The sequence below is a fragment of the Choloepus didactylus genome, chromosome 2 (assembly GCF_015220235.1).
Source record: "Choloepus didactylus isolate mChoDid1 chromosome 2, mChoDid1.pri, whole genome shotgun sequence".
Taxonomy (NCBI): Eukaryota; Metazoa; Chordata; class Mammalia; order Pilosa; family Megalonychidae; genus Choloepus; species Choloepus didactylus.
In genome coordinates this window covers 138433045-138453977 of record NC_051308.1, presented here as the reverse complement: position 1 = coordinate 138453977, position 20933 = coordinate 138433045, and the positions used below count along the sequence as shown (strand labels likewise).

Below are 20933 nucleotides of genomic sequence, written 5' to 3'. Positions count from 1 at the left end.
ATGAAATGCAGTTACTCCATGGATAAGCCATGTAAGTTTTACTCTCAATTCAGTAAGTAAAATATTAATACCAATAAGAAGAAAGATTTAGCATTGCAATGATTATGTAGAATATTTTGTATGCAGGGAAGTATTGTTTCACCAAAGAGTTATTTAAGGCAAATACAATATTAATTTAAAGATGAAATAGAATATATCACTGCACAATCACATAAAGAGTAGAGAATAAATATTCACTTAAAGTAAAAGTTACATCAATAATACTTCTTCAGAGACACAGAAAAATAAACTTGGTGTAATTTTCTTTTTCTGAGAAGTAATTCTCATTAATAGCATAAATTTGAATCATATTTATTATACAAAGGTTTGCTCTCACCATATTGTGATGAGGCTCAAATTAAATAGTTTATCTTGATACTTTTTGAATTTCACTTTTAAATTACTTATTTTCTATGACAGTGAATCTAGATGATAGACTAATAATGAATAAATAAGTAATATTAAACAAAATCATGTGAATGAAATTTGTTGATATATAATTAATTTAGCAGCTTTGTTTTACCTGAAATAATATGTCCAATGATCATAATATTTGGAATTATAGATAAGTAGGATAGACTGTCTATAAAGGTTGCATATTATCCAGGGTCAGAATATTATTATGTTCATAGTTATGAACCAAAGAGCTGATTAAATTCGGGTAGGTAAACAAACATCTTGAATTACGATATCCATTTTTAGAAAATGATTAGTTTGGAATAAATGCACCTTAAAATCCATTATCATCCTAAAATTACAATATCTTAAATAACTGGTTGGCATATCAATCACCACCTAGTTTATTTGTGTCAATGAACACATGCTACATAATTTTAAAGAAACTAAATTACTCAAACAATCCTCATATCCATTTTCTGATAAAATTATAAAGAAATTTACATAGAGTACTTTTACAAATTTAAACTGAATTGTATACTCATTTTTTTTTCATGATCAGAATACAGGTTTTTAAGACGAAATTCAGGAAGATTGGTTTGCTCCTCCATGTACTAAAACATTTTCATTGAAAAGAATGGGAGAAGTTAAGACATATAATTTTAACCTTAATTAACATCATGCTTTTAACAAGTTTGAAATAAAAATAGTTATTAAAATTCACTAAGACTACATTTTCCTAAAACACTGGCTGTCATAAAAATGCATGATTATCAGTCAGATGGAATAAAACTCCAATTGTATCATTAGATGATACAATCATCATTTTTAGAGGATTTCAGTCCATACATGGATCATGTTGTGAATATCCATTGTCACAACATGTTGAGGAACTTGCTCAATCCCAGGGCAGTTAAGAAAATGAAAGCAACCAATTCAAGTTGATCAATTTAGCATTTGCATGAAGCAAAGTATCATGCAAAATCTGAATTGGCACTGTTTTGAAATGAACTGTTTTCAGTAATAGCAAGCCAATGCTATTATTTATCTTACTACAGCAAAAGATGAAAACACCAAACTTTTAAGATTATAGATTCTTCCAGAGTGAAGTATATCAAGGTATATTATGCATTTTTAAAAGTGGGCCTTGATTTAATATCGTCTATGTGTATTACCTCATTTGTTCCAGATACATGTCTAGGAGCTTCTGTCTGGTAACTTTCTATTGTTCCATAGTTGTATTCTTGAAAATAATCAATGACATTTGCCTAAAGTTAAATTAAAACAAACAGTTATGAAATGTAAGGCAATCCCAAATATATGGAAAACATGATTTAATTGGGTTATGGTATTAGCCAAATGGATATTTATCTAGATGTGTTAGGACTATAACTCATCATCAGAGATCTTCCAGCTTATCTAGGATAGATCTTGATTGTTTTTCTTTGCTACCTGTACCCCTAGTTTGGCTTTTGCTGCTGCTTGATAACTTTTCTTCTTCTTGGATGAAAATTTTTCAGATTTGGGGGGTGTAAACTTTTTGGACTTTTCCTTTGACTTAGTGGCCACTGTCCTCGTCTTCTTCGTGAAACTGGATTTCTTTTTCTGTAAAATGTGGTGAAAGATGGAATGGAAAACATAAATAAAATGAAAGGGAAATAAAGAGCATAGATGAAAGGAAGGATAAACAAAAGCAAAATGAGCATCATTCCTTCAGGACTGCTACTGTCAAATAAAAATCAAGTTATTAGTTCATAGAAATAGGCGAGTGAAAGTTACTGATAAGTACGAGGAACAGACGACATGAGGAACCACAAGATGACGAACAGCGGGACACCATATAAAAAGGAGCCACTTTGCTTTTACCTCTGTTTGTGCTATTGTCTCCTCAGTTACAGTGGGTATCTCTGTTACACTTTCAGCCTCTTTATATTCTGCTTCCCCATACTCATAGTCATATTCGATTATATCCTCAGGTGCATACTACATTGCAAAGGAAAAAATATCAGGCAATTTTGTTAGCTGCAAGTAATACTATTAACAAAGTGGGAATATTCTTCTTAATGTTCACATACTTAAAGTAAATGTTAAGAGACAAGGGAATACTGTCATCCTTTAAAAGGTATGGTGTGTTTAAGATGGAAGTATTATACTTTCTTATACAGAATACAATAACAGGAGAGTAAAAGCAGATTTTCTAAATGCAGGCTACTGGTTAGGATTGTCAGGAAATTAAAAGTTTGGAATATTAATATTAGCAATTATATTCTTAGACATAGTTGTTATATATATTCATGCTAATTTTGATTTATAACAATTGCTGTGCAACGCTCCTCATAAGAATTTTACAGTAATTTGAATGGGCACAGATTTTTTTTTTCATTAAACTATACCTTTAAAAATAAAAATATGCTGGGTAGTCTTCCAGAATACGAAAGGACATTCAGGTCTATTGTAAGACAGGAAAAGGGAGAGGAGGGAAGAGGAATATGAGGAAGATGAAATGAGTCTATAATCTTGCTAGAAAACTATGACCAATGAAACAATAAAATTAAAAAATTATTCATAAATCTCTAATTTCCTAGAAACTTATTTAGGATCAAAATGAGTACAGAATACTTGTGAAGTGTAAAAATATTTAAATTAGATCTGCTTAAAATTAATAAATTATTTCAAACTTTAAAATAACTGCTTATTTCTCTGTAGAATCAATAGTATACCATTTAAACATCTTAAACTAATCAAACTGAATTCACATTGGAAAATAGGATTTTATAGTAAATTCTAAGTTAAAAGAATTTATTTGGGAAGAAATACTTTTCTAATAAAGGGAAATGCAAGATACCCATACATATTGAATAATGAGGAAAATAATGTGCTCATCTCCAAATCAAAATATCTCTAGGAAAATTTTCATTTTCAATCACAAAAATAGGTATTTTGAAATGCAGTCTAATTATTGGTTTTAATAAAAGTAACTGCAAATATACTAAGATCATTTTGCATGGAAAATTCAACAGAGAACTCAACAAGCTATAACTCTAATACATATATATTACATATATATTATATATATATTAGAGGTAAGCAGATACAGAGTTAAATAGGTATTAAATATGTAGTAAAATATATTAAATAGAGATATTTAATATATTATGTATTAAATGATAATAGCAACCTATTTGGAACACCCTAAAGTATTTTTTTTTGGTAAAATTCCAATTATGGCCCAAATGAAACTTTCTTAGCATTTCAACCAATACTGGTTAGTCAGCCAGCAAAAAGTTATTGCCCACAAATCTGTTAGACAACTGTGATCACTGTGTCCTATAATGAGCTCTATTAACTACAGAAATTCAAATGAGCCCAAATTTTACAAAGACAGGTAATGAGGCACATCCATAACTAATTCCCTAGCAATAATGTAAATTTTAGCTCTTATTGAAATACCTTCATTGGAGAGAATCTTTCTAGATTGGTCCAGCTGAACACCATAACATAAAGGTAGACCTACTTTTTGTGTCCTTTATGATTGTCAAATCTCCAATTTTATAAGATTAATTGAAACAGATTCATAATTTTATCCGTCTAATAATTTCATTATCAGTGAATATAAACAGAATATGAACTGAATAAAAATATTCAACAAAGTTTTATTCTAATTTCTAAATTCTGATTAATTTATGCAGAATTTGGTAAATTAGAAAAACGCATACATACAACAGTTTAGACATTTTTGGTGTTTCATGCCTCTGCAAGAAAGATACAATGCCAACTATTTCTAGGAAATTAATGTAAGCATTAGTAACAACTCCATTAAGCACATAAAAAATTAAATACTGATTTTAGCTCTGCATTAAATAGACATTAGATTGAATTTTGTCTAATTAATTTTTTTGCAGTAAGTGAAGTAAGACATCAAAAAAAAAAAAAAAAAGAAAAAGAAAAAAGATTTCCTGGTCTATTTATGCTTTACAGTGTTTAAAACTATGTGCATCTACAATTAATTGTGAAAGCAAAAGGCAATGCCCAAAAGCATAAAGGACCAATGTTAAAAATGGACAATTTAAATGCATCTTGAATGAGAACTAGTATTTAGGTCTATATATAAACCTGCCATGTTTTTCTCTTACAATAGGGGAATCAGCATGCTCACTTCTCTTCAGGGCTAAAGAGCATTTTTTTCTTAGAGCTTATTCAGGAGCCAATCATGATCACTACTTCTGCTCTCCTTATTTCCTGCTATCTAAAGCATGCCGCTTTTGGTGGTACTGAGTATACTTGGGGATCTGCTGGTCTACGTGAAGCCTTACAACCTATCTATAAAGAGATTATTCTCCCTCCTCACCATGGAATTTTAAGGATGTTTGAAGACAGATAAAGAAGAAAGAATTAGTTGTAATCATTCAGATTAATATATCAAAAAGACAGTGATAGAATGATTCCATCTTTGATTACAAATAGCCTAGCAGAAACTAGTGTATGAAGAGAAAGGGTCTTCTGGAAATGTTATAAGTCTGTTCTTAATTTGTTTAAATTTAATGGTATCAGTAAAAAAAGAATATTGAAAGAGTAAATATGGTAAAATGAAGTTTTTGAAATTCTTCATAGAAGAATCTTTCCATTTTTCATTTTCCTTTTTCATCCTTTATAACATAGAATATTAATTGTCTACTATATACAATGCATTACAATATTGTAATACATTAAGAAACAAGAATATATAGATTTAATATCTATCTTCTTGTAAGCTAGGAAGACAATTTAACTTGGTGAAAAAACCCCAGAGGCATTGTAATTTTAATAGTAGTTATGCTTCTACTTAAATGGTACTGTATAACTTCAAATAAAATTAAAATTTGATGATGTTATCATTAGATTTTAGTCTATCTACATTATGCATCTCTCACTCTCCTACATTTATGATGATGTAATGTCATGCCAAGCATGTAATCAATTGACTTTTGAGAATGAATTAGAATATATTATTGAAAGGACACTAAATAGACAAAATTACAGGTTAGAAAAAGCATACCATCATTAATTTAATAAATGAAATTGATATGCTTATTAATCCAAATTGGAATAATAAATTTGCCATGTCACAAGTCATTAATGGGAAATTAAGCAATATGAAGTCCAACTTGCATGGTTAATGGTACACATTGTGCTTATGTTCTCTATTCACTGACAACACTACATTCCTATTTTCTATAAGTAGAACATCTAAAGATAGGTTATTAAAATAATTAAATGTTCTTATTAGGTACATTATTAAAATATTCATGTATTAATATGTTATTCAAATAATTTAAATAATTGATCTACAGACTTTTTACCTATATGATTATTTGTATATATATGAATAATATTATATAAGTATTTGTAATATTATAACATGTAATGCATACAGTTGAAAAAATACAAGGACTTCTTACCAACTTGATTAATCAGATCCTTTTTTCCATACCACTAGAGCATGGCTGTCTTATAATTGAAGTATCAATGTAATTTGTAGTTAAATGAAAAAACTATGCCTGATTCTTCTTAAAGCAAAATTAAACTTTATTTTGACACATTCAATAAAGAAAACGGTAAGAAATACATTAGCTAACCAAACTTCCATGCAGTTTCTATCATAGCATGAAGCTTTATTTTTTGCATAAAATGCTTCTAGTAAAAAGCAAGTTTGATATCTCAACAGAATATTAAATATATGCATCAAAAGCTAAAATGGAAAAAGGCAAGTTCTGTTTTAAATGAACTTAAGAAGATGGATAAAAGTGAATGTTTTGCTTTAAAATTATCCAGCTTACCTGACAGACTAACATTAAAACATGGAACTAATCCACCTCAAGGTTGTATATTAAGAATGCATACCTTTCTTCCAAAAATCAGGGCCATATCTGTTGCTAAAAAGAATAAGCCTTATCTCTCTTAAAACAAGAATAAAGTAAGTATCATCAATCATGAACACGTACACTGAAATGCTATAAATTTCAATATTGTCATCACATTCCCCTTAGGTATATAAGAACTAAGCCTGATGGGTGTTTTGCCTATCCTTTGGAATTCACAGTAAGCTGTTTTAATAAATCATGAGGAAATAAAAAGAATGAAGCACTTAAGAATTGTGAAACAAGCAAACACAAGTATCCAGGTAATATTCCTTTCCTCTTTCATATTTTCTTTCCTGTTGACTTCTTAAGATTTGACCCTGCTTTTAAAAAGCACCAACATTAAATCATGAAAAAGATCGGGGCAACATAATACACTGTAACATCTTAAAAAGTGATGTCAAATATTATGTTTCAAATATTTGGGTTGTAAAATCCAGATTGAATTCACATGTAATAATAAAAACATTACATTATGACATAAGATCTTAACCTATTCTAAATAGCAACTCAAAAGTCAGCACTGATAGTATATTTTTGAAGAGAAGGAAAATGCTATTTGAGCTGTTCTCTAGTATAAGAATTCTTGACATTTTCAAATTTCCACCATCCCTTCTAAATTTAATACTCTTCATCATGAAAAAAAGTCTAAAAAGATAGTTTTGTTTCTAACCAAAGCCTAAATCCCTTCCAGTCAAACTGTACTAGAACCGGATTATATTTGTTCTTTGGGATAACCAAGTATAACAAAATTGTTTGTATTATACTAACTCAGAAATATGTAATTTTGGTCTGAAGGAATATAGAGTCAAATTTCATTACGATGACTTTTATTGCAAAACCGTATGCTGAAAGAATGGGTTCATACTTGAATTTCAACTAAAGTGACATAAGATCAAAGTATATGACCAGTTTTAGCTGTTGCCATCTGCTCACATTGTTTTCCATTTCCATTTCCAATTTGGCTCTTTATGCCAAACTGTGGGCAAGAAAAAAAAATCAATGTAGTTTAGCCCTGTAGGAAATAGAAAAATATCCCCCTAAATATGCAACACATCTTGAACATTTTAAGACAGCTCTAGTTCACTTTTTCACGTGCACAAATTGTCAAACACCTGGGAAAATGCTAAGTATACCAGAAAATAGTTAACCCTTCTCTTAAGGCTGTTTTAATTATTTAAATGCTAAGGGCAGAAACATAGGTTTTAGAAGTTATCTTTTTCTTGTCTCCCCCTAAAAAGGCATATACTCAGATACACAAAAGTTCTCTATTTTTAAGAACTTTTAAGTAGCAAAAAATCTAAACAAGAGGGGAAAAAAAGCAGCAAATAACTTGGAATCCCTTCTTCCTAGAAATATTAGTACACTACTAGATAAAAACTATGCTTGAATGAAAACTGGATAAGTAGGTATGAATCTAAAATTCCTGGCTGCACCCATGTCAACGAAATGAGAAAACCTGGCCTGGTTACGCTCCTCACCTCATCCACCTGAGGTTCCTGGGCCTGAGCAGCCTTGGGCACCGAGGAATCACAGTCTGTACTGTAATGCTCACAGTAGTCATAGGCTGCTTTGGGGTCACCGACGATCAACAACTGCTGAATGTCCCCCTGCAAAGAAATAAACATGGATGTAATCAGCATATTCGAACACACATATAGCTAGAACAAATTCATCTAGGGCAATGTGTAGCTTATTTTTAAATACTTGAAGAAGAAAAATCACTCAACTATATTTTAATGTTAAAAATAATCTCATAGGATTAAGAGAGAAACTCACATTTATTTCATAAATTACCTAATGATATTAAGCTATTATTCAATACTATTTTGTGATTTAGGAAATCTACCTTATAGGTATCTATTTGTAAAAACTTGATTCCACTGCATTCTCAGTTTACTCTGCACTTTATGGTTCAAATAAAATGTAAGTAATAGACACAAAATAAGTAAATAAACTAAAAAAAACAGAATAAATATATAAAGACAGTAATGTCACTCTAATATTAAATAACTAAAGGGCTCAATGAACTTAGATTGAATTATTATTGTAAGGCAAATTTATATGAGAATTTTTAAATTGAAAGTATACATCCATTTATTGTGTTCTATTAGAAGAATCAGTATCAAAAGTTTGAAATTCCAACTTACAGATATGAGTAAGAGAAGAAGAAAACTAGAAAAAAAGTAAATTATAAATCAAAAAGTATGCATTTGGGACATTTCCATTTAGGAAAAAAATGGAGTGCCTAAGCATATATTAAAACTCCCCTATTTAGATATCTGTATGATTTTAATAGACAAAGATTTGAAATATTTATTAATAGGATTGCCTTAAGAGTTTTTCTTTCAGGAGTTTCTGGATACTGTATCAACTAGGGAAAAGTCCTAATATTGTGCTCTTGAGGCAATTTGACTATTTCCAAATGGATATATAATTCAACATGAAACTGATTTGATTTAAATCTGAGGGTCATGATCACATTAATTCAAAATTACACCCAGGTCAGAGAAATGTATGGACTCATATCCTTTTGATTTGGAAATTGAAGCCCCCATATGTTGGCGCACATAAGTCTGATTCATAGAACTGACTGCATTTTGCATGAAAATATAGCCATTACAGTACAAAAGTGGAACACTAGTAAAGGATTCATTGCACATCTATACCACAGCATTGATTTAGTCATCAACAAATGTTTATTGAGAAATTATACACAAATCTTTGAACATAGTACTGTGGAGGGAGAAACATAGATTTGATACCATCCATATCCTTCGGAGAGCGCACTCTAGTGGTTAGAAAACAGGAAAATATCCCCCTAAATATTCAACACAGCTTGAAAATTTGGTTAAGAATGCAAAACCTGGAATAAAAGGAAGAATAAAATACATAATGCGAAAAAGATATAAGTAAATTGTTGTGAGACATACCAAGAAAAGAGGATGGTATTTAATCCTAGCAAGTAATCCTTTATAAAATATTTGCCTTTTCTACCTTTGGTGGAGTAATTATTTTTATTTTCAGCATTATTTCTTCAGTCTAAAAACTATTTGACATTACCATCCTTAGAGTTAGCATTTATTCCTATGGATCACTTCCATTTCTACACTTACACTTTAAAAACAAACAAAACAAAACTTGATTGAGATATAATTCACAAATCATAAAATTGACTCTTCTAAAGTTTACAGTTCAGTAACTCTGGTATATTCACAGAGTTGTGCAACCATGACCACTATTAAATTCAGACAATTTTCATCACCCTCAAAAAAGAATCCATTAACCATTGTCATTCACTCCCCCTTCCTCCCTCTCCCTAGACCCTGACTATGAATCTATTTTCTGTTTCTACGGATTAGCCTATTCTGGACATGTTATATAAATGGAATCATAAAATATGATGTCTTTTGTGACTGGCTTGTTTCACTCAGCATAATGTTTTCAAGGTTCATCCACGTTGTAGCATGTATCAGTACTTCATTCCTTTTTGCTGCCAATACTATTCCATTGTGTGTACATACCACATTTTATCTATTCATCAGCTGCTGGTGTTTTGGATTGTTTCCACTTATTACCTATTTTGTCATTTGTTTTCTGTATGTCTTATGTTTATTTTCTTTTGTTATTTTATTCCTCTAATACTGTCTTCCTTTGTTATAAGTTATTTCTTAGTATACCATTTTTATTTTCTTGTCATTTTATTTTTCACTATATTTTGGAGTTATTTTCTTAGTGGTTGCCTTAAGGTTTTCAATTAACGTCTTACTATAAAACAACCTTAGCCAAATTAATTTCAACTTCATTTCCATACTACATAAAAAATTTGCTCCTATATAACTGTGATCCCCCTCCCTCCTGTATATATTATAAGCCTATCAACACAGTGTGATAATTATCACTTTATGCCATCATATTTTATATCACACAGAAGGAAAATGTTGTAAACAAAACATAAAAATTTATTTGTATTGTCTTTGATGTTTACCTATGTAGTTACCTTTACCAGTATTCTTTATTTCTTCCTGTAGATTCAAGTTACTGTCCAGTATCCTTTCTTTTCAGTTTGAAGAACTCCTTTTGTGTTTCTTATTAGGGTAGGCCTGCTAGCAACAAATTATCTGCTTTTATCTGGGAATGTCTTGATTTCACCTTTGTATTTTAAGGATAGTTTTGCTAGATATAGAATTTTTGATAGTCTTTTTCTTTCAGCACATTGAATATGTTACCTCACTGCTTTTTGGCCTCCCTGGTATCTGATGAGAAATCAGCTGTTAAACTTGATGAGGATCCCTCTCATATAATGAGTCACTTCTCTCTTCTATTTTCAAGATTCTCTCTTTGTCTTTGTCATTTAGTGTGTTTGGTTATGATGCTTCTAAGTATGGATATCTTTGAATTTATCTTACTTGTACTTTGTTACACTTCTTGGATATATAATTTAATGTGTTTCATCAAGTCTGAGGAGTTTTGAACCATTATTTCTTTGAACATTCTTTCTGCACCTTTCTCTTCACTTTCTGGAATTCCCAATATGCATATGTTGGTACACTTAATGATATCCCACAGGTCTTTGAGGCTCTGTTCAATTTTTTTATTATTCATTTTTTTTCTTTCTGTTCCTTACACTGGATAATCTCAATTGACCTGTCTTCAAGTGAGTGGATTCTTTCCTCTGGCAGCTGAAATCTGCTTTTGAGCTTCTCTACTGGATTTCTCATTCAGTTATTATAATTTTCAACTCCAGACATTATACTTGGTTATTTTTTATAATTTCTATCTTTACTGATATTCTCTATTTGGTGAGACATCATTCTTATGCTTTTCCTTTAGTTCTTTAATCATGGTTTCCTTTAGTTCTTTGAAAATATTCATAATTACTAATTTAAAGTCTTTGTCTAATAAGTCTAATGTCTGTGGTTGTTCAGGAGCACTTCCTATTGATGGTTCTTTTTATACTTTGTCAGGACCATACTTTCTTTTTTATTTGCATGTCTCATAATTTTTTGTTAAAAATTAAACATTATAATGATATAATATGACAACTCTGAGAATCAAATTCCTTCCCCCAGTGTCTGCTGTTGCTTCTGTTTGTTTTTGTTGCTGGTTGTCTAGTGAATTTCCTGAAGTAATCCTGTAATTCTGTATTCCTTGTTGCCCATGGCCAAAGAAATCTAGCTTGGTCAGTTTAGTGATCAGCAAATGATTAGACAGAAATTTCCTCAAACACCTTGAAACAATAAGCATCCCAGAATTTGCCAAGAGGCTTTATGTATGTATTGGGGCACACCTGCAACACTCTGATGGTTTACAACTCTGTTTTGGTTTTCAGTTCTTGCTTGTGCAGAGACTCAAGGTCAGCCAGACGTGAGAGATTAGGGCTTTCTCAGGTATCTCTTGTACATATGGAATCTAGACCTCTTAGATTCCCAGGAATATGTTGGAGTTTTTCAAAGCCATAATGGACATCTCATTTCCAAGCCATTTCTTCTAGTTTTTTAGTTTACCCCTCATTTGCCCCATACCTTGACTTTTACATGAATACTGCCAATCACCTGCTAAACATACTTATCTAAAAACCCCTCATTAGCACTATAAAAATGGCAAATTTCCATAATTAAAACATCAAAAACACACGTCCACCAATATAAATTTCATTGACGTGAAATTCTGCAATGTTTAGTCACATTGAGACAGATTTGGTTGAACTCAGAAACGTCTCGTTTTTTTTTGTATTTATTCAAGTTCATTCATTTCATTCCTTCAGAAAGTGCTTAAAAATTGCATGTCATATTGTTATAAATTCAGGAAGCACCAAATTAGAAGACTCCTAATTTATTCCCTAGTAAAACATTTAAAAAGCAGAAGTAGCAAATATCCATCCAGAAAATCATATCTTATAATGACCATACTATTATTAGTATTTAATTATTAGTGCTTAATTTTCATATGTCATGATGTAATATACATGATTTATCAATCAAATTAAATTGCTTCTGAGGTTTTCTCAAGATCTTTTTCTGTAAATAAGCAGGATTCTCTAATATTTGTCATATGCTTACTTATGCTCATAGAAAATGAATATAATTTTTTTAAATTAATGGTGGCACTTCTCAAATACCAACTGATCAATTTAAAACACTGTGTAGCTTCACCTGAGTTATTATAAATGAATAATCACAAATAAAAAAGAGAAGTTAGAATGTACAATTCTTAATTCTGCAATACTAAAAGGAAAATAATGAGGCATCACTGAGTAAAGGGAACAACACTCAACTAGAAACCATAATCCTGAATACTCTCCTAGTTTTGCCATACGTTTTGCCTACGTGGGCGTCTTTAAGTAATTTAAGCTAATTTATTATTTGAAACATGGATGAATTGAGACATCACCTCTAAGGTCTCTTCTAGGACTAAAAATTCTTCAGTTCCATGCTTAATTACATAGGGGATATAATGAGCCAATTGAGGCTGCTGCTAATACACAAAAAAACTGCCCATCTCATATGCATAGTGCATTTTTAAAAACTATATTTTTGAGAAGAGTAATGGTTCCTTAAGTATTTCTTTTTCTAGTTAATGCACTTGGCTGCATTAAATGGAACCCTGCTAACCTTTCCACTATGAATTCCTATTTCAGGTGTTTAATATCCAGTCATAAATACACTATTCGAAAGAAACTTGAAAATTAAGTAAAAAAATTAGAGTGTTATTTTCCCCAGAAGCATTTTACAGTGTTTTATGTTAATCATGTGACATATGTTGTGAGACAGTTTGTAGATAAACAAAAGCATCTTGAGAGGTTGAATGAACTGTAAATATTTAGATTCAATAGTGTCATAAAAATTTCCACAGCTGGGAAAATGTTCAGTTACCAAGTAAAGTTGGCACCTGCAGTATACAAGGCATGAAAAAGGTATAATCCTCCTCTCGAAGTCTATGAAGTCAAGATTAAAACTAGACTTGATGCAATTACCTTGTTATCTACAGTTGTGCTAACTGGTTCTATACTACAGTATTTGCCTATTAGCACAATAAGTCTAGAAGGGGAAAACAAAGTGAATGTAAGAAAGACAGTAGAAATTATCTATATAGATGAGGGGCTTCTGAATGTCACATGCATTGCAAAGGATCCTGCTGTAATTTTATCATGACCAATCTAAAAAGCTCTAAAATAGTGCACTTGTGCTAACAATTTTTGTTTGGTTTGTTTTTATATTTACATAAAATTATATATAATATTCATATGTATGTATGTTTATAAATTATCTGTGAGTCCTAGATATTCTATTTTCTGTGATATGAATGCAATTAAATGTAATTAAATAATTCTATATGAAATGCACAAGTTAAAACAAAATTTTTGCATGTATAAGGAAATAATATTTACTGAAAATTACAGTGTATGAATTGTGCTTAATATCTAGTCAGTTGAGTGTCATTTTCAGATTTGATTCACATCCTCCATGAAGCCAGCCAGTGCTTGGATAAAGTAAGTTCACAGTCAGAGTATACACTGAATTATACAGCACATCAGCTGACTTGAGGGAATGAGCAACAGAAAACTAGACTCTGATCAGCTGGCTGTTCACTTCCATCTAATGGAATCATGAGGCCCGTGTGTGGATTCTGTGTTTGGGAAATAATACCTCAAGAAATATAGGAGAAATTCAGATAAAACCAAAACACTTAATGCAAATGTTGGCTCAATCTTCAACAATAACTGAAAAACAAGAGTCCTTTTTGAATGCCAAGCTAGTAACTAGGAACTCTAGAATCACATAGAGTTTTTGATTCTACTCTGAATCTTGGTAGATCTAAAATTTACATATTAAAACTTGGACTTTTCTTATATTTTAAAAGAATAATTTTCTTTTGGTAAGATCTGGAAAAGAAGACTCCAAATGCCTAATTGAATATGTGCCTCAGCGAATCTCAGAAATTTATAAAATTAGAAATTTCATGTCCTGTATTGCTGAAGTAAATCACACAGCTGCATCTAGCCTCAAAATTTCTCCTTGCACATTCCTGTCTGTTAACTTGCAACTTGTGAGTATCTCAATGGGGAAGATGACATTCATGAAAAGCTTCTTGGGAATCTCTTGATGGACTAACATAAGCAAGTAAGAGCTAGGTACATTGAGAAAATAGGAAGGGAAAGAGCATTAAAAGCAGAAAAAGCATTGTAGACAAAACTTTTGAGGCATGAAACTGCATGGCAAGTTCAGAGAAAGTGCTACAAAGTGTGAAGGGTAGACAATGGAAAGATAAAATAAAACACAAAAAAATAAGCCAGGAACCAATTTTTGAAAGGCCTGTATGTGCACTGAACCCTTAAAGTTATGGAAAGCCATTTAAGGCCTTTGAACAATAGAGTAAATTGATGAATGCTGCATTTTGACAAAATCACTTTGACAACACAGGGGAGGATGACTTGGAAGTGACCAGTTTGGAAGAGGGAAATCAGTCAGGGGTCTATTGCAATAAACTGTCAAGAAACTGAACCAAGTCAGCAGTAAAATGAATGGAGTAGAGGAGATACTGAGCAGAGATATTGGGGAAAATCTATCTGCAAGATTTGGAGATGGACTAGATGTTGCTAGAGCAGGAGGGGGAAGTATAGAAAAGACGGAAGAAAGTGCATCAGAGAGCACTGGAAAGTGATTCTGCAGTTTCTGAAATGAGCAACAGTGGGATGGCAAAACCATTTAATCAATTCAGAAATATAATAAAGGGCATATTTTGAAATCAGTATCTTAATTCAAAGCAGTGGACTGATAATTGTAGTTTCCACATTAGTCACATTAGTTCAGTTTTACTTTGTTTGTTTGTTTTTTTTTTTTTTTTTAGAAAATAGCCTTCATTTATTTTTGAACTGTGTAACATCTCTGCCTGCTGACTGTTAGATTGTATTACTGATGCTAAACCAAATTACAAGAATCAATGAATCAATGACTCAGAAAATTTCCCTTTAATCTGACAGCCCATGCTCCTTTTACTGTAACACCTCACACCATTTCCTCACTGATAATCACAGACAAGATGATCTTATACCTTGCTTGGAGTGAATTAATGCTAGTTTATTTTATTTATCTCTCTTAAGTGTTGTTTTATGACTGAATAAAGGACACTGCAAAACAAGTATTTTTATTTATAACAGGGATAATGACTGACTTTGTCCAGGGCTTGGAATTCAGTAGATGCTGTAGAAATACTGAATAATTTACTTTGGCAAATATCTGGAACTCAGGATAATTAGATAATTCACCTAAAAGTATCATCATGTGTAAATTTCCCTTGGACCACTGGAGATAATAGAAAGTAAGAATTTTAAGAAAATATTTAACTCCAAGAGTAAACAAGGGGAATAAGTTTAAGTATACTTATCAGATATTTAAAAAATATATATCAAATTAAAGTATCCCAGAGTTTAGACTGAGTTTAAATATCCATTTATATGACTAATTTTTAAATGCATTTTTATTATGCTAGTACAAAAGTTAAAACAATTCTTGGTTTCATCATTAAGTTCATATTGATGAACTTACATTCTAATTTGTCTCCATATAAACAATGAAAAAGAAGAAAAATGGTAGAAAAAATATATTCTCTTTTGAAGTCTATGATTTTTCTTCCTTTATCAGAATTTTATATTTTGTGTTCTGAATTACATTTTATCTGTTCATACTAATAAAAACCAAGAGTAAAATAATACATTTAGTTCTTTCTGGATTTAAGTAAATCCTCATGTAAAAATTTAAATTACAAATCTGAAAAACTAAAAGAAGAATCTCAAATTACAAAAGAATTCTTCTTTTGATATAAGAATTATTCAAAATTTCTTTAAATAGTGAACATTTTATTTTTAAGTCACCACAATTTGATATCCTTCCCAAAATAAATTCATCTGATACTTTCTACAAACATCTACGTCAAAAATAATATATTTCAAATTGCATTTACAAATCTAAAAAGCCTTTTTAAACAAAATGGAAACCATTTTGAGACCTTATTTTTTAAAATTAATGAGAAAATATATCATTTACATGAAAGGAAATATTAGGTATTATCTAACATTTTTAACTTGCAATTAACACTTAGACTCAAAGGAAAAGTTCATATAACTAATAAGGTCAAATATGGCCTGTGTAAAGAGCTATGACTTCCCTTGCCTGTCACTCAAAGTCTGCAGCATAATTTGACATTTACTTTATATGTCACAGCTTTTGTCTTGGTAGAAAATTTTGGGCTTATTTTTAAAGTAATTGTCTTCGCAATATTAAAAAAGAAAGGATAGACTGTTATGTCCTTTCATACAGAGTTTAACACTTGAACTAGCACATTTACTCCAAGCAAGTAAACTAAACATATGAAGATAATTTTTCACATATCATTTTGGCATCATCCCTTTTTGCTGCCTATTTTTAAGTATAGAGAAAATATCTGTTAAAGAATGAAAAGAAACATGATTTTAGCATCTCAATACATTTATTATTCTGATTATAATAAAAAACAATACTGTCACAGAAATAACAAATCTTTTAAAAATATTTCCTTATTTTTCTCCACTCTATTACTACATAACAATAAATGATAAATTTCTCTTAGTGATTTGAATCAAAATTGGACATTTTATGAAATATATAAACTTAGGTGGATTTTACAAGTATGCATATACATAATAAAGTACTTGATATTTTACTTTTTTAATTAAAAAACTTTTCTTAACATCAATGTGAAAAACTTCTCTGCTCATAACAGCATATGATCATTTGGTACTTAAATCTGTTGAATAGTAAAAGAAGGAGACATGCTCAAAGTTGAAAGCTTAGAATTTCCTATTGAAATCAGAGTATTTGGAAGGTACTCTTTTTTTGTTGAAGGCAAAAGCAAACCTGTTATACAACATTCATATGCTTAACTATTACAGGACAAACTACATTTTTCCTCCAGCAAAATATTTTCATTTTTTATATATTACTGCAAGTAACTTTTTTTTTTTTTGGTTAATAAGCACATATACATTAAAAGTCAGATAAAAATTGTATTTCTCCTAATACATTTAATTCTCACTTGAACAAGAAATTTAACACTCATATGGCTTTCCAGAGTCTCTGTCCTTGGCTCTGTTTACCAATCATTCTATTCATTCATTCATGAGAAGGGGAAGAGAAATAAAGAGGTAAATCAGACCCAGATTGTACTCTTAAATAGCATGGTAATGGAGATTCATTATATACAAATGCATAATATACAAAAACATCTTTCATTAGTATCTACTTGTGGTGGTTTCGAATTGTAAGTCCTTCAGAAAATCATGTTTTTAAAGCTAACCTATTTCTGTGGGTGTAAACTTATTCTAAGTAAGATCTTTTGATAAGGTTACTTCAATTAAGGCATGGCCTAGGTGGGTCATAATCCTTTCACTGGAGTAGTTTATAAATGGGATGAATATATATAGAGAGAAAGCCAAAGAAACAAAGAGCTGAAAGCAAGAAACTGGGAAGAAAAGGGAGAGATCAGCAGATGACTTTTCTTGTGGCAGAAAAGTCAAGGATTGCTGGCAGCCAGTTTTGGGAAGAAAATATTGTCTTGATGATGCCTTGATTTGGATATTTTTCTCAACTTCAAAATTGTAAGCTTGTAAGCTAACCAATTCCCTTTGTCAATGACAATGCATTTCATGCTATCTGCTTTGAGCAGCCTAGCAAACTAAAACACTACTGTATGTCGATTATGAGGAAGAGAGAAATTTGGAGGAGATTGGGGGATGACTCTCATCTGGGAATATCAGAGAAACTATTCAGAAAGGGCTTGAAGTAAGAGATAATTTATTAAAAACTTTCCAGCTTTATTCTTTAAATATAGTGATGCTTGGCATTCTCTTATTCTCCCCAAATCCTATTATTCACATTTCTCTTTCCTACTATGTACACAATGAATCTGATCCCTGTAGCCTGCATCACCAGATTCCCTTGCAGTCTGTTTTTCAGTACAGGTTATGGAAGTTACTACTAAGAGAGGGATGAGAAAAAGGCCGGTAGTTTTCCCCCATGCTTTCCTGGCTGCCACAGTGTTTCTGGCAGTGGCTGTGTCGTCTCTCCACTAACGCCACTATGAGAAAGCCCCTCCTGCAAACCTCCAACTTTCATTGAGCTCTAAACCACTATTTTTACCACTTGAACCTGAAGTCCTAATGAAAGGAATGATAGTTCCCATGTTTCTGAGCCTCCTTTCTTGATTTCCCAAACCCAGATCATGCCTCTGAAACCATCCAAGCAAGGTTCTGTTTCCTGACAGAACTTTGAGTGAACTCTTAGGGAAGTAAATATGAGAAGTTGGAGAAAGACCATATACTTGAGGACCCTGGACTAGAAACTGGCACTTTCCTTTTATATATACTAAGTTTAAGGATTCAAATAATTAGTAGCATGTCATTCAGCAAGAAAATGCATTGTCTTTACAAGAAGACAACAGGCACTATAGTCTGGGCTTCTCTACATAACCAATCTATTTTGTCCATTTAAGTTTACCATAATATAAATTTCTTGAGAGACAAAAAAACTCTTTTGTTATGTTCCCTGTATTAGCCACAGTTTCTAGAACAGGTATGTGCACAATGGGTACTCAATAAATGACTGTTTAGTGAAGGAGTCATTCAAGCAATTAATTCAGCATGAGGAAAATTTACATCATCTGTAAATTAAGAACACTATTACTTATCTTGTCTTCCTGAAAGGAACTCTAAAAATGTATATGTTTAAGTAGTTTATAATGTTAATAATATAATGTTATTAATGTTATAAAACATTATAAAAATAATATATTATTATATTTGGGGACAATTAAAGGAGAAAACACCTTTGGTCAACTTCTAGACAATGTGTATATCAGCACTGTAAAATTTAAGAAATGCTGCTGTAGAATTCATTTGTACTTCTTCCATAAGTAAATTCCAAAATATGTTCAGTTTCAGAACTCTTAAAGTCATTATTCGGTAAGTCAACTCCATCAGGAAATAATGAATTGAATAGAAAAAGACATTTAACTAAGGAGTTTCCAGCATGTTCACTATAAAACCAACAGTTTTTCAAAATTCTACACGGTTTCCATAAAATATTTCTTAGACAATAAAAAGACTTCCATATTTGACATTAGAGCTTTGTTGCAAAGTATGATGGGTCTTGGTAGAGATTTTTTGTTGTTTATCCAAGAACAAGGCTGATATTAAATATTAAATGTGGCATAAAACTCCTCAAGAAGCAACTGCTATTATCAGATTAATTGAAAACCTGTGTCTCCTGTCTACCCAAACATCTGAATTTGCCAAAGCACTCACTCTCATAACAGTTTTTTCAAACATTTCATACAGTTAATCATCCTTTCTCAGCTATTTTGTGTGGTAAAGGAAAGCTGCCAAATTCTTAGAATGCTAGTTTAATTGAAAAATGCATCAAAGATTGACTTTGAACCATAATTCAAAGGAAAGGAGGAGGAAAACCAAATAATCACAGACAGAACTGCTACTCACATACTCTTATTTGCATTGTGTCTCCCAAACCAGCCTGAGCAAACAATTTTAAGAATACGAGAAGTGTTCCCATTTTTTCCTGAATTTATTAATAATTTTGAAAATGGTTATCATGTTCCCATATTACTTGAAAGTACTACTAATTTTAAAAAGTTACCAAATTTATAGAAAATTCCTCAAGTTGTTTAAAACCCTACCAAAAAAGTCCACATTTATCTTATAATTTCTAAATTATCAGTGTTAAACAAGGGATCTTCCTTAAGGATAGCTACCATGTGAATTTATTCTTAAAAAAAAAATAACAATAATTAATAAAATAAAATTTAAAATAATTAAGAAGTTAGAACAAAAATAACAGAACTCACCTTTTCTTCATTTCTTTTTTTGCTATAGATGATTTATAAACCTTGAATTAATTAGTGTTAGAAAGTATATTTATTTGCTTATTAAGAAATGTTTACTAAGTGGCAGGGATTATTTTAGACACTGTGAATAAAGCAGTAAACAAAACACCCAAAACCCCTGCCCTTTTGGAGTGTTCAGTCCAAGGGGAAACAAAATAAGCAAAATGTAGTACATCAGAAGGTGAAAAGTGCTATGAAGAATACAAGCAGAATAAGAGAGATGAGTCAGAAGGTAGAGTGTTAAATTACCAAGTGTGACCGTGGAAGGTTTCACTGGTAAAGGGACACAGAGATAAATGAAGGAGCTGAGAGTCTCAGAAATGTAGATATCTGGGAAAGAGCCTTCCAGGCAGAAGAACTAGTAGATTCCCAGGCCCAGAGACAAGAGCCTGCTTGATATGTTTGAAGAAGGGAAGCCTTCTGGCTGGAGCTATGGGAGCCAGAGGGAGAGGAGCTCCAAGTGAGGTCAAAGAAAAGGGGCAGGCGGTATGGTACAGATGGCCTACTATCCTGCAGACCATTAAAAGAGCTTTGCTTTTTACTCGAAACGAGATGAAAAGCCACTGGAGAGTTATGAGCAAAGAGGTGACATACTTCTAGCCACTCATTAATTCTTTCAGCCAGAAACTATTTGACAGGGATGCATCAAAGCCTGCTGCTTAGAGA

At 31.3% G+C, this 20933-nt stretch overlaps 1 protein-coding gene across 1 annotated transcript in view; it reads right to left on the bottom strand.

Moving 5' to 3' along the window:
* COL11A1 (collagen type XI alpha 1 chain) overlaps positions 1–20933 on the bottom strand; it is a 235964-nt gene that overhangs the window by 155569 nt on the left and 59462 nt on the right. Inside the window, exons 5-7 of the mRNA XM_037815603.1 lie at positions 7814–7942; positions 2302–2418; positions 1611–1703 (exon numbers count right to left, since the gene is read on the bottom strand). Coding sequence (XP_037671531.1) covers positions 1611–1703; positions 2302–2418; positions 7814–7942 — 339 coding nt within the window. The remainder of the gene's footprint in view (positions 1–1610; positions 1704–2301; positions 2419–7813; positions 7943–20933) is intronic.